At 46.1% G+C, this 21,760-nt stretch overlaps 1 protein-coding gene and 1 long non-coding RNA gene across 2 annotated transcripts; one reads left to right on the top strand and one right to left on the bottom strand.

Moving 5' to 3' along the window:
* Positions 1–6,181: 6,181 nt before the first annotated feature.
* LOC147650168 (uncharacterized) lies at positions 6,182–12,913 on the bottom strand. The gene is made up of 2 exons (XR_015277078.1): positions 10,044–12,913; positions 6,182–6,661 (listed from the first exon to the last, which is right to left on the bottom strand). It is a non-coding gene; the product is annotated as an uncharacterized LOC147650168 (long non-coding RNA).
* Positions 12,914–12,980: 67 nt separating this feature from the next.
* SERINC3 (serine incorporator 3) lies at positions 12,981–21,566 on the top strand. The gene is made up of 10 exons (XM_086853173.1): positions 12,981–13,367; positions 14,001–14,162; positions 14,619–14,812; positions 15,535–15,614; positions 16,259–16,396; positions 17,207–17,376; positions 18,103–18,193; positions 18,598–18,775; positions 19,603–19,830; positions 20,639–21,566. Exons 1-10 carry the CDS (start codon positions 13,329–13,331, stop codon positions 20,775–20,777), a joined length of 1,419 nt encoding a protein of 472 aa, XP_086709299.1. The 5' UTR covers positions 12,981–13,328; the 3' UTR covers positions 20,778–21,566.
* The last annotated feature ends 194 nt before the right edge of the window (positions 21,567–21,760 follow it).

Genomic DNA, 21,760 nt, shown 5'->3' with positions numbered 1-21,760 from the left:
TTTTTTTCACAAGCAGGAGAAGGGGTGGCAGTCCCAAGATGCCAAAAAGTTTGCCTGAAATCTTAACGTATTAGAATAAAACTGCATGGCATCCAATGTATTCAGTCTTCCTGTTCTTAAGCAAAAGCTGACATTTTACAATGACCCTAACTTCTAGCTGATGCTCATGCTCACCATCTCTTGTCCTGTTGCTTTGTCCACCACAAGACATTCATCCAGAGGTGACAGGCAGATGTTAGAGACAGATCCGTGTGTGACAGATGCTGCCACAGCCTTGAGCTGACTGACTCAGCTGCAGCCACAATCAGGCTTTAGTGATTTATTTTCCTCACACATTTGTCTCTGGTGAGGTTGTGGTGTCCATCTGCCTCACACCGAGCTGTCCTGCGTAGTCCAGGATCGATGGTGGTGCCATTACCACTCTGGACAACTGGAGGTTTGGCTCTGCTGCTTTTGACCTTGCAGCTGGTCTGCAGTGAACTGTGAATTTTTTAGTTCTGTGCCACAGAATGGGATGCAGAGAGCAGTGCCCCAGGGAAAGGACGGGCTTTTGCTGGCTGGCAGCCCACGCTCTGGGTGCCACCTTCGGTGCCACATGGGATGGGAGAGCACGGCTCAAGGAACAGCAGGAAGCTGCCCTGCAGGTTGACTGTCAACCTTTTTCTGGAAGAGAGACAAACCTACAGCAAATGTCTTAGAGGGCAAATGTCAAAATGAGGTGAGAGTATCCCCAGAGGTGCAATGTAAAGAAGCCCAGCCCTGAGGCAGCACTGCCGTGCTGGACTGCACGCTGCCTGCCCCAGCAAGGAAAGCCACCAGCACAAAGGACACTCTGGGAAACTCTGGAGCCCAAGGAGACAGGCTGTCACTCCAGAAGGATCTGACCTGCCTCTGACCTGAATGTTTTTGCAGCCTAAGCCTCGCTTCCCCGAGAAGCCCGTGCTGCCAGGGTTAGAGCAGCGCTGTGGCAGCCGCTGATGCACACGCAGCCTCCTCACGTAAGAGCAGCTTCCCCTGCATTTCCCAGGCACTGAGGTCTCCGTGTCACTTGATGTCATCGAGATTGCAAGGAAATGTGGAATGGCACAAGATACACATGGAAAAAATGGGACAACCTGTTTTTTTTCCAGACTTCCTCACAGAAAATAAATACTCTAAATAAACTACTTTTGATCCGAAAAAAACCCCACAGAACATATTTCACTGATGTGCTGGGCTCCCCAAGGCAAGAGTGGATATCTTAAGCCATCAAATAACAGCTTCACTTGGAGATTTATGAGAAGAGAAACCAACAAGTAAAAGCAGCTTTAGTGACAAGCCACTCTTCTCGCTGTCAAGGGAGGGACACATTTTGCTGTTGATTAGGGAAGAGAGAGTGGGTGTTGGGATGTCTGAATGAATTACCTGGTGTTCAAACCCATTTTGTTTTTATAGAAGTTGCTCATCCAGAAAGGTTCAACAAGTGAGACACAGAAAAGCTTGTAATGAGGCTAAACTCATTAGTGACCCCCCTCCAGGGCTGAGGAGCTGAGCAGGGCTGTGGGGAGCCCCTCTCGGCACTGGGACCGTGGGGACACGGCTGTGGCTGTTGGCATGGTGGCTCTGTGCGGGGCTGGCATTCCAGCAGGGCTGAGCACACTCAAAAAACTGTTTACTTTGAGCTGAAGCTATTTTTAGCTGCACTAATCTGTGCAGAGATGATAAAGCTTTTCATTGGAAAGTGAGTGGCTGTGCTTTGCTTCTGGGCAATTTCACTCCACGAGCTCATCCCTTCCCCCTTCTCGGCCACGTCTTTCCACTGACCTTATCTCCTCTGCCTCTGTGCCAAACACCTCCAAAAGGTTTGTCCCAATTAGATATGTGGGAGTCTCAGCTCAAACTTTTTCTTTTCATTTTTCCCTGGAGAACATCTTCAGTTCAGAAAATAAATGAATTTTGTTTTTGATAGTCCCCAAAGCGTATTTCCAGGGCTTTGCTGGAAGCCCATCATGGACATGCACCCTCTCATCTTTCATTTCTGCAAAATCCCTTCTGTCCAAAGGCTCTTGCAAAAGAAGTCACTTGACAGCAAAAGAAAGAAGTCACTTGACAATTACCTCTTTGCAGCTGCAGCGAACACAAGCAGATCTCCAGCTCGGCTCTCATGGCAAGCCAGAGTCCCAAGGACAGACTGCCTACACCTCGTTTTTCCCGAGGGGTCCCACAGCCCATTCCAGAGTCCCTCACACGCTCTCCACAAGAAGAACTTTACCTGCTGCTGATGGGAGCGAGCGTGGCAGCGGCTTCAGGGCACAAAGGCTACAAAACACGCACAAATCCTGCTTGCTCAGGGGTTTGTTTGTCTAAAGGACTCCAGAAGCTTCTCCAGTGTAAACCCACAAAGGTCACACATCCAGCACATGTTTCATCAGAAAATCATCCCTTGTGGTAAAAGCTTTCTTGTCTGGGACACAGGGTGAATAACGTCTCTGTTGGCTCAGGATGTGTTCAGAGGGGGGAAGAACATACAAGTAATAACTAAATAAGTTCATCCTGCTTGCTAGCAAGGGTCAGATATAGAGAAAAATCTAAAAATGATCGTCAGGATGAGAGGGTGCAGTAGGAGAGGTATTCCTTAAGCTGATCATGGCTGACTGCTCAGGTGTTACTGGCAAGGAAGCAGGAGATGTCCTGAGGTCCATAAACACAGGTACTTCTTCCCTTTGTCTCTCTGATTCTGACAGAGAATGTAGCTGGAAGAAATCAAGGAGCAGGCTGGGTTGGCAGCTGTGCTTCTCCCCTTTGAAGAGCAAAGGGTTTTGCTGATAAATGAGAAGCAAATAGTCATCCCTGTCAGTGTTTAATACGTGCCAGAGCCACCCAGCCAACAGCTGATTGTTCACCGGTGGTTGGCAAGCACACAAAGATTCCTGTTGCCCATGTGCAGCAGAAAAGTAAATATTTTGATTTGAACTTGTGCTCTCAGCTAAATGGGCTTTTATATGACTTTATTCCACAGAGTTTGCAAAGAGGACTCCTGCTCTGGAATAGTGAGGCATACAACTGGTGGTATTAATCCTCTGTGTGAGTCTGAGGACTGCAACCCTCAGGCTTCACTATATACACTCACACTCTACCTATGGTGGGGAAAAACCTCAGCCTAACCTCTTGTTCAGTTTCCTTGCTTTCCATGTTGGTTGATTAAGGGAGTACATGTAACCAGATGCTTTCTTGTGAAGCAGCTGACTACTGCAACAGCCAGGATGAGCCCAGCAAGGCTGCTCCTGTGTCCTGTGCTATCCCATGCCCTTAGACATGGTGCCATTTATCCATTCTAGCTCTTCCCGAGGCCACAGACCCTGAGATCAGGGAGGTGCAGCATCACTGTGACTTTGTCTGAGAGCAGCAGGAATTCAGGGTGCTCCATGAGAAGAGCTCTGTGTTCTGGTCAGAGAACAAAATATTCTGTTTGTGTCAACAGTGTAAATGAAATAAAACCAGGGCTTGCCTGGTAACCTGGGAGCATTTCACTCGGGCCCTGCACACAGCCCTCTGCTCCCAGCACCGTACTGGCAACGTGCCCTGGGTTTCAGGTGTTGCCCAGGTGCACAGTGGCTGATGCAGGGAGGTGTAGGATGTGGTGACAGGGCTGCCCTGCATATTGGGTGGCCCAAAGAAGGCTCTTGCCACCCCAGGGTAAGCACAATGACTGAGGGAGCCCTGTTCTTCTCTGCCAGCTGTGGGCACAGTGCTGGCTCCTGGGAGGAATGCAGGGTGCTGTGGGGCATGGGAATTGCCAGGAGGCAGAGCCATCAGTTCTCAGTGAGTGACATCAGTGTCTCAATCTGAGATCCCTGCTCCTTCCCTACTGAAGCAGTAGATCCTAAAGCAAAGTCCCAGCCTCAGAAGTCTTATTCCTTTAAATAGCCAAGACAGACAAAGTTAAAGAGGTACTTGTACTATCATCTCCTTCTGGCAGGTGCCTGGTGGAAGGACAGACAGCTAAATGACCGCTACAGAGACAGATTTTCACCCAGCCCAGTGCATTAACCTTGTCTGCTCTGTTACTGGCAGCTCCCCCATGGCCATCACAGATGGATGGCCCAATGGCTCTGTGCCAGCAGACAGACCTTCCTCACCTAATCATGGCAAATCTCACTCCCTGCTGCTCTGAGAAGTGTTTTATGAGCTACTGTTTATGTCATGATTATTCCCTTATGGTTATTCCAGGATTTCCAGTTTTTAAAGGGTTCTTCTTACTCTCTTACTTCACTATATAGTTCACTATGTTTGTTTCAGATTCTTACTTTCTCCCAAAGTTGGGCTGGGTTTTCTTGGACAGGTGTTTTAGGAAGGATTATGACTTTTTGGAGACAGAGTTAAATGTTTTCATACAGACCCCTGCTGCCACTCACTTCTGTGGATTAAATAATTTCTTTTCATAACATCTCTTGAGCAATTGTTTTCAGCTTTGTAAAACTTGGCCTGATAAAGGTCAAGGGTCTTTATTCTGATTATCCATTGCAAGAATAATCTAGCAATAGCATTTAAATAGGCATCAGCTTTCTTGAGCTATATGTTAAAACCTTAGCTCCACACAGTCCTGAGTTAGATGTCTCAGGAAGGTCTTGCAGAAGACCCTTTAATAAAAGCCACCATCCAGGCTGTCTTGGGCCAGAAACTTTCAGTTGTGTTTGATGTAAAATCTGTGTTTGGGGCTGGTTCCTTGCCCTCTGAGTGAGAAGTAAATGCCAGTCACCACCCAAAGTACCCTCTGCCCAAATTGCTGCAGTGCCCAATGGCTCTTGACTCACACAACAGTGGTGGCAGGGATGTGACCTGCCAGGTGTGCAGCAAGCCATCAGCGTGCCAGCTGTGCTGTTACTTCTGTATGGACAGATACATTTCTCTCTTTGAACCCACTCTGATGTGCTGCCCATCCTGCACAGGAGTGTTCCAGGGAGAAGTCTCCACACCACACTGGACACCTGCACGTGTCCCACAGCGGCCGTGGGTCCCAGGGCTGAGCTGCTGACAAGGGGGACGTGGTACCAAACAGGCACCTGCAGAGCAGAGCTGTTACACAAAAGGGCCTCATCTCTCCATCTCTATGGCAACCAGCAGGAGATCTCACAGGTCAGACAAGAGGTGTGTGCTCCACTGTGGCACTACCTGCTTTCCTGCAGGAACGAGGGCTCAAACTGGGCAACCAGGAGGGAAAATCTACTTTATTGTGGCTAAGAGGCCCTTTTAGTTATTATTTATCCAAGTCTCCAGGCACTGTAATTTATCATTAATAATATAATTAAATCTCAGCTGTCTTCAAGGATGAGTTGAACAAGAACATAGCCAGCTGGGCATCTGGAAACATTCTTTTATGCCTCTTCATTGCAGGGGAAGTTCATCCCTACCTCTCCACTTCTGTCCTGAAGATAAAAGTCACCAGCTTTTCAGTATCTAAACCAATCTGGGAAGTAAGTCTGCTAGATGTTGTGTTACTGGTTAACAAGAAATTGTATGAAACTGAGAACTAGAATTAATAGAATAAAAAACCTGCTTTTCCTGTATTTATTTGCACAAGAGAAAAAAATCAGACTATTGAATCTACTGGTTTATTACATAAAATTAAGATGCAAAATTAGAGAAATATGATAGATTTAATACTGAAATTTGATACTGAAATGTTGGATGTTGGAGGGAGAAGTGTGTGATCCCACCTGCAAAATAATTATTATTTTAGAGTAAACCATTACCTGATCAGGTTCTTTACCCCAAGAAACTATATGGAGGGGTTTGTGTGCTCTGAGTTTCATCCCAATTTGCTGCATGCTGACTTCCTCATGCAAACAGGTCATTTTTGGCAAGGCTTGTGGAATATTTACCACTATTTGTTCCACGGTGCTTCAAACTGGGACACCACCACAGTCCAAACAACCGAGCTGTGCCTGCTGGCCACGGATCCAGCCCAGGGAGAGCCAGGAGCTGGCACTGTCAGTGATGGTATCCAAACAAGCCACAGTTGGGAAGCAGCTAGGAGTCATCTTTAATCATTCAGCACTTTCAGTTGGGTTCGTTTAGTTCCAAGCTGGGTAATTACAGCCTCATTATTTTTCTTTTTACAATGAAGACAAGCCTGCAAGCCAGGCAGAATAATTTCTTCTGCTACCGTTGCCAAGATATGATAGCACATCTACGCCATAAGGAATTTGTCATGGTATCAGTTTTATTAATGGTAAATAATGACTCTTCAGTTAAGCAACATCTTCACATCAGCTGGTGCCTAACCATAAAACACTAAGTAAATTTGAAACCCTACAGGTAATTTTCTTCAAGCATGTTTCTTGCTGACCAGCATGTGTCAGGTTTTCCATGTTATTTTTTTCACTGAAATTAATACCCAGCTACAATCAGACTTTAATTTTAAAACCACAAAAGCTCATCTAAAAATAAGACATGAAAGTTCCCGTGACAGTAAATAGAGGCCAGGACTAAGGGAACGGTGGTAGATCAGGTATCAGAGATAAATTCATCCTGTCTGTCCACCTTCACTGGCTGGAGGGAGAGCTCAGTTCTTCACAGCCAGAACCCACTGTTAGTGTGGCATACTGAAACACACAGGGGCATTGCTTCGATGGATCTTGCATTAAATTGTTTGAAGACTGTAATGATACAAAATGCATGTCTGAAAAAAAAACCAAACAGCTTTGTAAAGAAAATATCCACAAGAATTGTACTGTGTGCCTGTCCAGGCATTGGGTTCTGCACAAACCTAGGAAAACAAGGTAAGAAATACAGTTATACCAGCACACCTTTTAATTAGAAATTTTAAGTTGTCCTGTAGAGTCTGAAGAAATTTCTGCCATCACCTCAAAAAAGCCAGCAAATTCAGAACTGGATTATTATTTGTAACAGGGGGAAATGACTCTGCTTCTGCCACTGAAGCACCTGAGTACGTCACGCTGAGCACAGTGACCTGCTTTTGTTTCCTATGGACACGCTCGGCTTCGCAGGAACACGACACACTTAACGTGCACTTCAAAACGACTGCGTGCATTTGCAGCTCGGTTTTCTCAAGTGTGTTCTGCAGCAGGAAGCTGGTTGTAAGATCCCCTGATAAACCAACACTCAGCCCTCAGTTCTTCCCCTTCCTTCCCTTCCAGGATTAAGACTGTGGCTGTTTCTGCCCCCAGTGCACGTGGATGCTGTGAATGCTGAGCCTTGTTAGCTCTTGCCCTGTGCTGCCTTCTGCAAACCTCTTGATTTACACCCTCTTGGGCAACAGCCCTACTGACCCCAGAGATGTGACTAGCATGGCATTGTATTATTAGACCTTCCCAGCGCGTTTTTAATTCTAAGTCATCTAGGATGGGAAAAACAGTTAGATAAAGAATGTCATGACTCATTCCCCAATGCCACGGAGGTTCAGGACAACCAGAAAAGAGTTAACAGCACAGCCACCCCCCAGTCGTATTTCAGAGTTTCTAAATACAGAGTTCCTGTCTGAGCTGGATGCCCATTTTGGTTATCTTAAAAGTATTTCTGGAACTCTTGGCCAACTTTAAACAAACAAACAGGGAGAAATATTTGTGAAGATAACATGGCTGAGAGTGTTCAATTACTGAGTCTTTCTAAGTTGAAGGTTTTTGTTTTTAGAATATTTCTTTAAAGCTTGTGAATAGAAGAAAAAATTTCTCTGGAGATGTTAAATCACACAACCATCCCAGCTATGGCTTTGGAATAACAATCATTCAACTTAGCAAATATCAAACGTGGGAAGGGATTTATCTGACGCATCTATATGATCATGTGAACTCCTTTCTCAAGGAGAAACAGTCTCTGCTGGAGACTCAAGAGGAAGGAACTGTTTTGCCTCCTTTAAAAAAATATAACAACATAAGCAACTGAAACATGCTCAAAGCTTCCTGGCACAAATGCAAAAATGCAACATCTGAAATGTCAGCTGGTATGCTGGGAGGATTTACATGATTTAAAAGATTTATGAGAAAGAACTATTTCACTGGCTTCAGAGCATCTTGGAAAGCAGCAGTGGGGGGGACAGTGGAAAAGAAGTGGAAAAAAGTCTCCAGCTAAGAGAAATTATCATGCCCAGTATGATTCTGTATTGCTCTTTTTAGTGCAAGAAAAAAAATGGGTCAGGCACTCATTGGGTTTTAAGCTGCATTTAAAGATGAATGAACAGAGTCTGCCATGACTCTGGGATACGCTCGTTTTCTCACATTACATATTGACTCACATAGACTGGTGGCTCACCTAAAGCCACACAACTTGTTGCTGCTCAAGGCAGGATTAAATCAAGAAATTCCTGACTTTTCCTCCCACTGTTGTTTCACTAGAAGCTGCTCTGCTGATACACAAAGGCTGGCCAGCTGGATTTCAGTGCAGGCTCTCAGGGGAGAGATGGGGTCACAGAGAGAGGGGAAATAAATCCTGCCTTAATAAAAAGATAATATATCAAGTAAGGAAAAGGCATGAAATTATTTGAAACTATAAACTCTGCAACATTTATAAGTGTGCCTTGGCAAGGCTCAAGTGGAAGACTGGCTCACTTTGTAGCCTACTCTTGAAGTGGCTATTTAAAAGCGTGGTGCTCAATGCCCTGCACAGCCTGAGGTGCTCCAGCAGCAGAGGTGAGCCCAGCCCAGCTCTGCCAGGGAGCAGGGGTTGGTGTTGGCTCTGCTGAGCTGGGATGGGAAAGGTGCCAGCTCCAGTAATGCCTCTGCCTCCAAAGCTCCTCCTGGGACAGGTACAAGCAGCTGACATCAGCACAGGGCTGGGGCTGATCCAACAGTGCCAGCCCTGTCTGGGTCAGATCCTGCACCCCTGGGCGCCCTGTCTGAGCACCCTGTGTTGTTTACAGGGCACCACATTCACCTGTCATGAAACTCTTCACTCCCTCCTCCTTTTTACCAGCCATCTGTTGCTAGTGCCTTCCATGGTTCATTCACAGATGCCACTGCAGATCTTTTGTGCAAAATATTCCCTCCAATCTATCTCTGTTTGTCTTATTGTTATGGGTGGTTTTTTTTTTATATAAGCTTTTATTTAATTTTATTTAAATACTTTTCAATACATTTAAGTTTCTTTAATGCTTCCATAAATAATGAGATGAAAGAACTCAGTAATATAATTCCACAGTATTAGATTAAGGTGAACATTTTTCTCCATCTGTTTCACCAATAACCTAAAACTAATGTAGTTTCCAGACCAGAGCACATGATCTTAAGTGTACTGAAGAGAGTGAAAAGGTCTCTGGTGACACATAAAGACTTAGAGGAGATTGAACAAAGGTGTCCTATAAAATAAATTTCTGGCCAAACAGAACTGGAAAGACACAGAGATTACAATTCCTCTATCATAACAGCAATGACTCATCCTGTTGCATAGTCACTTGAGGTGAAAAAGAAAACAGTTACTCAATCTCTCAGGGATTTAGACACAGAAGAATATATTATGCAAGTTTTAGCTGCGTTACTAATGGCCTTGAAGCACACAACTCTACTATGACTCTCACTCAGCTCAGCAGATCACAAATAAGATGACTCACGTATCCATGACATGATAGGAAAATAGAGAGCCTAAGAAGTGCAGAGGCAGGTGCTAATACAGTCACAGAGCACACAGTCAGGGGGAGAAGAGATTTATAAAATCATGAGCAAGGGACTGCAGAGAAATCAGCTCAAGGGCATGGACTAGGTTGATTTTTCTTGGTGTCACATCAGGAGGTGGTGAGTGTGAAGGCAGGCTGTGTGCAGAGATGAGCCAGGCCACTGGCACCCCTCACCTGGTGTCCCCAGGGAATGGCAGCAGAGAACTGGCCCTGGTCTCTGCACGGCAGTGCTGAGCGAGCCCCTGTACACACAGTGAGATCACACACCACTGAAAGCCATCCACAAACTTAACAATATTTATACTTGGCAGGACTTCCTACCCTGCTGGTACATCGTGATTTTGTAGAAGCTGTTAACTCTGAACGTTTAAAGACTAATTAAACGCACTGGCGGTGCCAGCCACAGCAGTATTTTGCCCATTATCTCATTACTTACCTCCTCATGGATGAGGGCTTTGACAGATGTTCTCAAAGCACTGGTTAAAATCTGAATGGCTGGGCAGAGCTCAACTCAGATTCTGGACTAAACAGCTGGAAAAGCAGTTGTCCCAAGAAAACTGCAAAATTCTTTATGTTCTGGAACTCAAATCAAAGCACAGATGTAAATGTAGCTTAAACTTTACAGAAGTCAAATAATTAGGAGGATTATATTAGAAAGGTGATGCTGATACATCTAAATTTGGAAGTTTATGCAGGCCAGAGACAGTGGTTATACCTGCATGTGAGTCAAGCCAATGCTACTGTAGAAACACAGACAATGTCTGATTACAATTTTTTAATTTTTACAGGCAGTTTGACACAGCCATTCCAATTTGCAGGTCCCATTGCCTGACTAAAAGATTCCAGATGGTCAAAGGAGTATTGAATTATAATGTGTCTGTGTGATCTATTACCTGCAAAAACACAGCCCATGCAAAGCAGGAGCCCTCAAATACTCAGGGGAACATCAGGAAAAATTCTGCGTTTTTGTTATCACAGAAAGGAGACCCTTGAGAGTAACAAGAATAGCACTAACGCACAAGCTTGAGTGACATTTTTTTATGAGCTCAGTTGCACAAAGGAACTGCAGAGAACTGCCTTCAAATGACTAAATCTGACACATTTCCTTTAAATATTACCTAATTCCAAGGGGTTTATTCTAGGCATTTCAACTGACATATGTATGGGATGTAATGTACAGATACAGAAGGGATGCACCATTTCTTTCTGCTGTCAGAGCTGATTAACAAACCAGAGCAGGGTATTTTTGTACAAACCAGGATAACCTCCTGCCATATCCTGTCTTGTTCCCAGAGCTGACAGTCCCTAGGCTGACTTCATCCTTATCTCCTGTTAAACATGTAGGGGTTTAGGTGATGTGATGCAGAATCAGACGGGTTTATGCTGGGAAGTAAAAGGAACACTTGGAAATCTCTTTGGAAAGTGGAAGGAAAAAGCTTTTTATCTGCACCCCTTGTCTCTGCCCAGCATAACCCAGTGGAGGATCACCAGTACTTAACAAAACTATTTGTCTCATAAATTTCTCGAGAAGAAAACACTTGCAGGTTTAAGATTTAGATAAGTTTCATCACTGCATTAGTAATACACAATATTCCAATATATTTGAATTATTTGCCCAGAATTACTGGGAACACAGAACTTGTGATTGTGCCTTTATTCTGCGTATATTCATTGGAACAAACAGTGAAGGAGCAGGGATATGGCAAAAGCTTTCCCAGAGATCCAGCTGGCGCAACCAGAAGGGTAATAAAAATACATTAGCAATAAAGTAAAGGCTCATCTATTATCTGAAAGCAGCACAGTTCCAATGATTTATGGAATGACCTCTTTCTGAAAGAAGCCTGTATGTCCTCATGAATAAGGCTGATTGCAAGAGATGATACTGTTAACACAGTGTTCATATATTCTGAGTGTTAAAACTGCTGTGGAAAATAAGTGGCAGGTTTACTGGATGCTCTTTGTCATTTCTTGGCAATTTTAGATGGCAGTAAAGCTGTCATTTTGATTACTAGTGCCTTTCTGTGATGGAAGCAGGTTTTTTGGACAGGGACTGTGTGAAGGGTCTGACAAAGTGTAAAGTGATGTGCAACAGCTGGAACTGCTACAGCCAGAAAATATCCTGTAACCTGAGCTGGTCAGTTCTGACCCTGTCCTGTGATATTTTGCAACAATAATGACAAGTAAAACCAATGCAAACTGCTTTCCTAAACCTCTGTGCAAACTTTTGTCAAATCCTTGTGCTGTTACATCATCACAGCCAACTCTCATCCATTTCATTTGCCCCCAGACTTTTGTGAGGAGGAGTGAAATCATTCAGCTATTCCTCTCCAACTCCTCCAGGCTGCAACCTGTGCAGTGTGCTGGGAATCCAGAGCAGGGAGGACCCTGTGCTCTGGGCAGCTGTGAAACAACATCTCCTTTCACCTGGCTCCTCCACCTTCCTCTTCTTGCACGTTAAAGGAGCCCATCTGCAGCTTTTGCAGCTGTGCACCTTCCAAGTACGAACTGAGGCGGGTGTGAGCTGCTGCAGAAGCGTCTCCTTGAGAAATTCCACCTCTGAAAAGCTCCTAAGCTTTCTCACTTCCACCCAGAGTTTGGTTTAACCACACAGGCAAAATTCATGGACACCCTTCGGTGCTCAGCAAGTCATAAAGGGAAAGCAAAGTAAAACTAGGAAAATGTTCTTCATCCGAAGGTTGAAGGCCAGGCTGGAGCAGGCTCCCCAGGGCAGTGGGGACGGCCCCAAGCCTGCCGGAGCTCAGGGGGTGTTGGACCGCACCCTCAGGCACACGGTGGGGTTCTGGTCCCATGCACGGCTACGAGCTGCTCTCGATGATCCTGATGGATCTCTGCCAACCTGGAGCACTGTGTGTGGTGTGAGTTCTGGGGCACAAGCACTCGTGCCTGCTATCGCTCAGGAGGGGGATGAGTTACACGCTGTGCCCCGGTCAAACAGCTTCCAGAGGCTGAGCAGGCCGGCGGCCCCCGGCAGGGCAGGTGACAGCAGTGTCGCCAGCCCCTGGGCCACTGTCACTGCTCGCAGCACGATCCGTACAGATGTACATCAAGTGGCAGAAGGCTGCCCGCCCGCTTGCTCCGGCATCCCGCTTGTGGCGGTGCCGCCGGGGAGGTCAGCGGTGGCGCCTGTCACCGCGCCGGGTCACACCCCGGCGTTACCCGGGCCACGAGCGTCCTGCGGGATCCCAGGGGACGGGAAGGGCGGTGCGCTCTGCCACAATGCCGGGCGGGGCGGGCGCGGCCCGGTGCCTCCCCGGTGCCTCCCCGGTGCCTCCCCGGTGCCTCCCCGGTGCCTCCCCGGTGCCCGCGCTGCTGCCATGGCAACGGCCGCGCGCCCGGGCACGGCGAGCGCCCCCAGCGGCCGCGGGCAGGGATGGAACAGCAGCCGGGCTCCCTAGCGGCGTCACTCATTGGCTGTCACGCCGTAGGAACCGCCCACTCATTGATCTTTCGACCAATCAACGTCCTCCCTTCACTCGGCGAAGACGGAAGAAGTGTTATAAACAACATCGCCCTGCCCACGCCCACCCTCCCGCACCTCCCCCTGGCGCCCGGCTGCATCGCGCCTTCTCATTGGCTGGCGGCCGCCGCCGGGCTGGAAAGCAGCCAATGAGCGGCGGCGGCGGCTCGGGCTGGCACCGCCCCCTGAGGCCGCGGGCTCTGGGCGGAAGCAGGAAGCGGGCGGAGGGGCGGCGGCGGCGCCATGGGGGCTGTGCTGGGGCTCTGCTCAGTGGCCAGCTGGGTGAGTGCGGGGCTCCCCTCCTACCCCAATCCTGCCCCTCCACATCCCCAACCTCTCCTTTTATCTCGGGGAGCCGGCCCTGCCCGGTGCGGTGCCTCCGCTGGCGGTTCGGGTCGGCCCAGGGGCGGGGGGCCGCTCTGAGTCCCCGCGGGCGCGGTCCCGGTCCCGGCGGAGCTGCAGCCCCTCAGAGCGGAGCGGTGCCCGGCTGGAACCGTCCGTGCCCTTCCCGGAGCCGCGGGGCCCGGCTGGAGCCGTCCGTGCCCTTCCGGAGCCGCGGGGCCCGGCTGGAGCCGTCCGTGCCCTTCCCGGAGCCGCGGGGCCCGGCTGGAGCCGTCCGTGCCCTTCCCGGAGCCGCGGGGCCCGGCTGGAGCCGTCCGTGCCCTTCCCGAGCCGCGGGGCCCGGCTGGCCGCAGCGGGGGCTGGCGGACGGGGGCAGCCCAAGGCCGATAAACCCGGTTATCTCCGGCTGTTCACAAACACGCTGTCAGTCAGAAAGGCCGATTAGCGTTTATCTGTGCGCTCCGGGAGTGGAGTGTCTCTAAATGGGGTTCGGGTTTTCCTCTCGCTGTCGCCTAATGCGCCGGTGTCAGCTGCGAGGGGAATGCCCTTACTATTCCTGTCTCTGCCCTTCAGATTCCCTGTCTGTGCAGCGGTGCCTCGTGTTTACTGTGCCGATGTTGCCCCAACAGCAAGAATTCGACAGTGACACGTCTTATCTATGCCTTCCTCCTCCTCCTCAGTACTGTGCTTGCCTGCATTATGCTGGCACCAGGCATGGAAGAGCAGCTGAAAAAGGTATGGAGGGGGAAAAAACCTCCTTCTGACTGTTTTAAATGTCATCACTTGTGCCAGTGACTATTGATTTTCTTTTCTTGGAATGGATTATGCATGAGACACAAACACCCGAGTGTCCTTGTTCCTGGGTTAAGATGCTGTATTTACTGAATGGCTTCTGGTGGAAACAGCAAATTCAGCAAATGTTCCTTTTTTAGTACATGCCTGGTCTCTGAAATCTGACCAGACCTGGAGACAGTCAGTTGTTATCAGAGGCCTGCTGTGGTATCTTAGCCTTCCTGGGTGAAAAAGCGTTGACATGGGAAGAGACAGATGATAATAAGGTGTGAGCACAAGGTCTTTTGTTCTCTGGTCTCTCATAAGTTTTTTGACTGAAAGCCTTTCTAAGTTACAGAACTTAGAAAATGTAATTGCAAATATAGATGTAAATTCCCAATGAAATGTGTCTTTACCCAGATACCTGGATTTTGTGAAGATGGGCTTCACACTCAGATCCCCCACTTGGATGGGTTTGTCAGCTGTGATGTGTTTGTGGGATACAGAGCTGTCTATCGGGTCAGCTTTGCCATGGCTGTGTTCTTCTTCCTCCTCTCCATGCTCATGATTGAAGTGAAAACAAGCAACGACCCCAGAGCCTCCATTCACAATGGGTATGTGTGAGCCAGCTGGCTGCCCTTCAGCTGCTTTCCTCCCTCCAGCTTCTCTGCTGAACACTGGGGAAATTCCTCTATGCATACAAGGATGGGTTTCTTTTGGGCCCAATACAGAGTAGTGCTTTGGTTTCCTTAAAAGCTTCCTATTTATGTAAGATGTTCAGTGTCCTGGTTGAGGGGGCCACTCTGAGGTGGAGTAACTAAAAGGGCAGTGCTCTGTGTTTCCATAGAGATGTCAGATTGCAGCTAGTTTATATCTCCAACCTTGTGCAGCCTCTGGCACTCATTGGGTCATTCTCAAGGCCAGTCTGACTGAACCAGCAGAAACTGGTTTCTGATTTCCAATTGCCTGATTTAATTGAGTTAGTTTTGGGCTAGATGACTGAATCCTTTAGAGTAATTTCATTGGAAAGGGACCTTTGGAGAGCATAAAATCATAAAAATATAGAATGGTTTGAGTTGGAAGAGACCTTAAGATCATCCACTTCCAACCCTCCAACCTTCCACTAGACCAGGATGCTCAAAGCTCCATCAAGGCCAGGCCTTGAATACTTCCAGTGATGGGAAGTTCTCAGCCTCCCCAGTCAACAGGATCATATGATCCAAAGCCTTGGCTGGAGCAGGACCAAGCTGCTTACACATCATGTAGCACATGACTACTGTGTGTGAACTGTGTGTAGAATAAGACTAATATTTATGACTTCTCTCTTCTTTTAAAGGTTTTGGTTCTTCAAAATAGCTGCTATTGTGGCTATCATGGTTGGAGCATTTTATATCCCTGAAGGGCCTTTCACAAGAGGTACAGTTAATGTTCATCATGGAAATCTGACTTGTATAAGCTCAAACATTTTCATAGATTTATTAAGCAACAGTGAAAGTTCTCTTGCAGAAGATACAGTTTCTGCCCATCTTTCTTGGAATACCTTGGTTCATCCAGCGTTTTGGTGACCAGCTGAAGTTATGGCAATAAGAAATCCCTTTTCAACTGCCTAGGTTTTGGTTATTAATAATTTTCTACTTCATGAGACAGTCACAACTGAGCTGAGTCTTCTGGCACTGGACTGGGGGCAACTCAGGACACTGACAAGTGCTAAATACTTCGCTAGAGTCTCTGAAAAATCTGTGTGGGAAACTTCTACTGTCTGGTCACATCAGAGGAACTTCAGGGTTGTTTCCTCCAAGAAATATGGCATGATGGCACTTATGTACACAAAGATGCCACATGCTAGATGTTGCCTTCATTCTGAAAACATGTTGGGCTAAACATTCCCATGCTTCTGCCAGATTGAGGCCAAAGTGATTAACAGCATCTGCTTTTCTAATTACAGTTTCAGTTTTTTTCATTATTTGTCTGTAGTATAATTAGGAGCTTTTTTGTTTTTAAATGGAGGTAGCATGCACATGATGAAAGCTAACCTTTTTTCTTCCTGCACCCTTTTCTAGCTTGGTTTTGGATTGGTGTTTCTGGAGCCTTCTGCTTCATTCTTATCCAGTTGGTTCTACTTGTGGATTTTGCTCACTCTTGGAATGAGAGCTGGGTTGAGAAAATGGAAGAGGGGAATTCTAAATGCTGGTATGCAGGTAAGAATCTTAATCTGCAAAGGGATTTGTTTGTACTGGCCAGTACCCTTCAGAATATCATTAACTGGTTTGCAGACATAGCTAGAATTAAACTCCTTATTGTCCCTGAGTCACTGCTGTTAACACCCGGAATTAATAGCAGCAGTGTTCCCTTTTTCTTGTTCATTAAAATGCAGAATATTTTAGGCTTTTGAGTAGCACATCTGACAGTCCTAATAAACCAGGAGCCTGGTTCTCTTCAAACCTGAGTTTTGCTCTGCCCCTCCCCTGCTGTGTCCCCAGGAGCTCAGTTGTGTCTGTGACAGTGGCTGCAGTACCACATTGAGTGTGCCGTGGTGCCTGCTCCCCAGCTGGCCATTAATTACAAAGTGCTAATTGTTGTGGTTCTTAGCTCATAGCTAAGAATGCTACAGCAGCATTTTGTAGCTTCTTACAGAGTGGAAATGAAAATGGTGACCTCGAGCACAGGAATCCAGGGCACATAAATGTGCATGAGAAGTGTGCAAAAAGCACTCTCTCATTATGCCACTGTGGCCTGATACCAGTTAAACTAATTAAACTGCTGCTGAAAGGCAAGTCCTGTTCCCCTGATGGCAGCACTGGCCTTCCTCTGAGCTTTGCTGCTTAGTGACCCCAAGCAGAAATTTAGCCAGACCTTACAAAAATTCAGTCTGCTAGTCTGGTTTTGTGACTCAGACTGCCAGGTGATGAAGCAAGCCTGTCTTATTCCAGTGTTAGCTGGACATTAAGCCACTTTAGATGGACTGTTAAAACTGTATGTGTAATGTAATTTTTTTTTTTTTCCTCCAGCTCTGTTGTCCTGTACAAGCTTGTTCTATGCCTTGTCCCTGGTTTTTGTTGTTCTCTTCTACGTTTTCTACACAAAGCCTGATGACTGCACTGAGAACAAGTTCTTCATAAGCTTTAACATGATCCTGTGCATTGTTGTCTCCATCGTTTCTATCCTTCCAAAAGTCCAGGTATTACTTTTATCTGCTCTTTCCTTCTGACATACCAAGCAGGGAAGTGAGAAGGATGTAGTACCAGTTCAGTCAGACATAAGAACTTTAAAACTTGGCTATAAAAGCTAGGCTAGTTAGGAACTTAAAAAAAAAAAAAAATCTTGCTCTGAAACCATTGCACTACATAGTGACATATTTTCTGAAGAGAGGCTTTTTGAGCTAACATGGTTTTGGACTTTGTTTCCATGTGGCAGACTGCTGGCATGGTTTTAGTGGTGAAGGCCCTAGCAGAGCAGAGCAATCTGTTAGGGAGTAGGAAAATAGCTGGAGATTTATTTGCTCAGTACGGTGGCTTTGAAATTAGGGGTTAGCTTGTTTAACATAAGAGGAAAGTTGCATGTTACTCGATTCTGAACTGAGATTGCTCAAATTACATGCTAGATTCACATCTACAAAATTGTTTGAAAAGGTTGAAATTAACTCAGTAAGAGCCCAAAACTGAGTCTTGGGCACAAAAAAAAAATGGATTTGGTTTGCTTATTCTTTCTGTGTTTGAGATGCTTTTTACATAAATTAAATGACTGTAAGGAGTTTCTTCCAGTCTTTTGAACATAGAAATGCATTGGGCTTTGTTCTACAGCAACAGTTTTCATGCTAGTAATTGTTTCTTCTGTGGCAGTGGTAAAACTATACAACTCTAGGTAAAACTTGCCCTTTTGACCTTGCTCTTCTGCTTTGAAACAGGAACATCAGCCTCGCTCTGGCCTCCTCCAGTCCTCTGTCATCACACTCTACACCATGTACCTCACTTGGGCAGCCATGTCCAATGAGCCTGGTAAGGAACATGCTGTCTCCAGTCACATATTTTGGTGTCAAAGCAGAAGCTGCTGATGGTTATTACAGATCACTCTATGGGAATTGCTGATCTGTCCAGATCAAATCCAGTGAGGCTGAAAAGCTGACTTGACCAAAACCACCAAACTGCCTCTTTGCAGAACTAAACTGAGGTGTTTGTAAGGGGGGAAAAAGAAACAGTGTCAGGGCATTCTGATGTTATTTATTTATTATGCCCTTGTCTAGCTCACAGGCAGGAAATATATTGCAGGCAATTTCTGCCTCTGGAGAATTGAAGAGATCAGCAGTTAAAGGGAATGAAAAATTGCAAGTTTGCCTGTCATCTTTTCTTAGCTACGTGCTGGCAAAGCTCATCCCTCTAATCTGCCTTAAAATCCATTTCAGAAAGAAACTGTAACCCAAGTCTGCTCAACATCATCACCCAGATAGCTGCACCCACAGCTGTTCCAGCCAATGCCACTGTCCCACCTGCCACTCCTGCTCCACCCAAGTCCCTGCAGTGGTGGGATGCCCAGAGTGTTGTTGGACTGGTTATCTTTGTCCTTTGCCTCTTGTATTCCAGGTAGGATCTGCACTGATAACCAGTGATAAAGAATTGGGATTTGTCTGCCTCTTTGGTTTGAATCTGGGTCTAGTGCAAAATGTACCTGCATTTATTCACATCCAGCTGCTGTCTCCGGCCCAAGGCCAAATGTGGCTCATAAACCTGCTTTTGCTTGTTGCATGAGGATAAGCCTTGTAAGCCAAATCAATAGAACAACATGTGTTACAAGATGATTAGAGGGATGGAACACCTCTCCTGTGAGGAAAGGCTGGGAGAACTAGGTTTGTTCAGCCAGCAGAAAGGAAGGCTTTGGGGTGACCTAATTGTGGCTTTTCAGTGTCTGAAGGGAGCCTACAAGGAACATGGATGGAGACTTTCACAAGGACACGGATTAAAACTGGAAGAGTAAGTTTAGATTAGATATTAGGAAAAAAATTCTTCACTGTGAGGATGGTGAGGCCCTGGAATGTTTGTCCAGAGATCCTGTGGGTGCTCCATCCCTGGAAGTGTTCAAGGCCAGGCTGGATGGAGCTCTGAGCAACTTGGTCTGTTGTCCTTGGTCTAGGGTCTAATGTGTCCCTGGCCACAGTAGGTGGGTTGGAACAGGATAATCTTTAGGGTTCCTTCCAAACCACACCTTTCTATGATCTGGGACTAGGAATGCTGTTTAAGTTAACAAAAGCTTGGATAAAAACAATTGGAGGAATTTCCTTACACTTCCAAATGGATTTTAAAAAATATTATTTGCTAGTCTTAGACATTCATTGTGGTCCATTGCTTGCTTTACTATCAAACATACCTGACTGCAAAAGGAGTTGTTAACCAGGTGTCTCTTTACGCTGCAGCATCCGCTCTTCAAGTAACAGCCAGGTGAACAAGCTGACGCTGTCTGGCAGTGACACTGCCATCCTGGAGGAGACTGCGGGCACAGGCAGCGGGGCTGCCGAGGATGGAGAAGTGCGCCGTGTCATGGACAATGAGAAGGATGGGGTTCAGTACAGCTACACCTTCTTCCACTTCATGCTCTTCCTTGCCTCTCTTTACATCATGATGACACTGACAAACTGGTACAGGTAAGAGCCAGGTGGGAAGCAATGGGTTCTGTGTGCCAGTGTTTCCATGTGGATAGGAGACTCCTGCCCTGTGGGGGCACCTTTTGTGCCACCTACTCCTGCCAAGCTGCTGAAGGTGCTGTCCCTGTGCCAGTTGCATTAGAGTTGTGCCTTCTCAGTTTAGTGTTGCTGAATTAAAATGTGAGCACAGCACAGGGGGCAGCTGTGGTTTCAAGGCACTACTTCAGAGCTGAAAGGGCAGAAAGTGTGGCTGCCATTCTTCAGCTGGATGAGTAGCAGGAAGGGTACCCATGGAACTGGTTTCAGGTGGTCTCCTGCAAAGTTTGTTAGAAGCCAGCCTGCTGGTAGTGGCTCTTCATCCTGGGAAACATGTGCAGGGACAGCCATATGTGCTGCTTATCAAGGATGTGATTTCCTACATCCGTTGGAAACACTTGGACATATGCTCTGCTGCTGCAGCTCAGAACCACTGCCCCCAGGACAGTATTAATTCTCAATACTTATTAATTAGCATATACACTTAGGGATCAGCAGCCACCAGGAATCTATTGCACAGCTCATGCAAATACTTCCTTGAACAAGCAGCACATCAGCATGGGCAGGCAGGATTGAAAACTGGGTTCCAAGACCAAGAACCTGTGAAGGAGCAACAGGAAACTGCTGGTTGAGTTGTCTCACTATGTTCTCACAAAGTGTCTTGCACTGGAGTGTCCCAAAGGATTGCCCTCACTTCAGATTCATATGAGAGGTACCAAGGAATACTGGGAGGTGCTTTCTGTGACTACTAACGGACTTCTTTACTTTTTAGCCCTGATGCAGATTTCAAAACCATGACAAGTAAGTGGCCAGCCGTGTGGGTGAAGATAACCTCCAGCTGGGTTTGTCTGCTTCTCTATCTCTGGACCTTAGTGGCTCCTCTTGTCCTTACTAATAGAGACTTCAATTAAGTTCCTGCACCTGTCTAAGCTTACAAAAGTGAGGAACTCTTTGCTAAAAGCCAAAATGTTCATTTATTGCTTTAGTTACTGTTTCTTATGTTGGTATTAAAATGCAGTTGGATAGTTACATATTGCATAATGCTTGATGCAGCATCAAAATTATCAGTTATCTTTCTATTTTAACCTTTCCCAGGGTTATCTTACTACTGCATTTTTAAAATTCACTACAGCTGTGCTGTCAAAGCACAAAAGAAATTATCTATTCTGTCCAAAAGCCACAACCTTCTACTGAATAGAAGTTATCATTTAGTTAAATATGAAGTAATATATTTTAAAGAACAATTATAATCAGCATAATGCACTACTATGCTCATGCTTCAGTTTCTGGAAGTGTAAGCCATGCTGCTTGATTTCTACATTCCACTGCTAAAGTTTATTTACAGGAAAAGTTTATTTAAATTACTTAACTTTGTGTTGTGGCAAAAAGCACCCTTATTCCTCACCAAAAGATGAGAACTGAAGTCTAAAAACTAGTTAACTTAATTCTTTTTAAGACAAACTTGCCCTTTTTAAGAGGCAATTTCTATGGAAACTTCTTTTTTAGATTGTTTGCCAAATAGAGTGGTAAGTGTATGAGTAGCTTAATCAACTTTATGATTATGTTGGAAAATAGAGCTTATTGATTGATTTCAGTTGTCCAATATGTTTAATAAAAGTAACAGACATGGAATTATTATTATTGGCTCTAAGGCATTTGCACTGTAAACTCATTTGAATAAAGCAGACTAACTACTGAAAGTGGCCCAGCTCTGTTGAAGTGTTAAGAAATAGCAGTTACTTCTCTAGTGGAAAATAGCACCTGCAGTGATCAGCTGCTGCCCTGTCCAGCTGGATGTGACTGGGTGTTTGCTCTATGCAGTAAATACTAAGTGACATCTTTCTTTTGAAACAAACACTATCTTCCCCATGAGGCTGACAATGTCAAATCCTGT

The sequence above is a fragment of the Cyanistes caeruleus genome, chromosome 16 (genome assembly GCF_971803275.1).
Source record: "Cyanistes caeruleus chromosome 16, bCyaCae1.hap1.1, whole genome shotgun sequence".
Taxonomy (NCBI): Eukaryota; Metazoa; Chordata; class Aves; order Passeriformes; family Paridae; genus Cyanistes; species Cyanistes caeruleus.
This window is presented reverse-complemented; position numbering and strand designations above follow the sequence as displayed.

Coding starts and splice junctions, on each gene's coding strand:
- SERINC3 (XM_086853173.1), top strand. CDS start 13,329: ATGGGGGCTGTGCTGGGGCTCTGCTCAGTGGCCAGCTGG. Junction 14,813..15,534: donor AGAGCCTCCATTCACAATGG/GTATGTGTGAGC, acceptor CTTCTTTTAAAG/GTTTTGGTTCTTCAAAATAG. Junction 18,776..19,602: donor CTTTGCCTCTTGTATTCCAG/GTAGGATCTGCA, acceptor TTTACGCTGCAG/CATCCGCTCTTCAAGTAACA.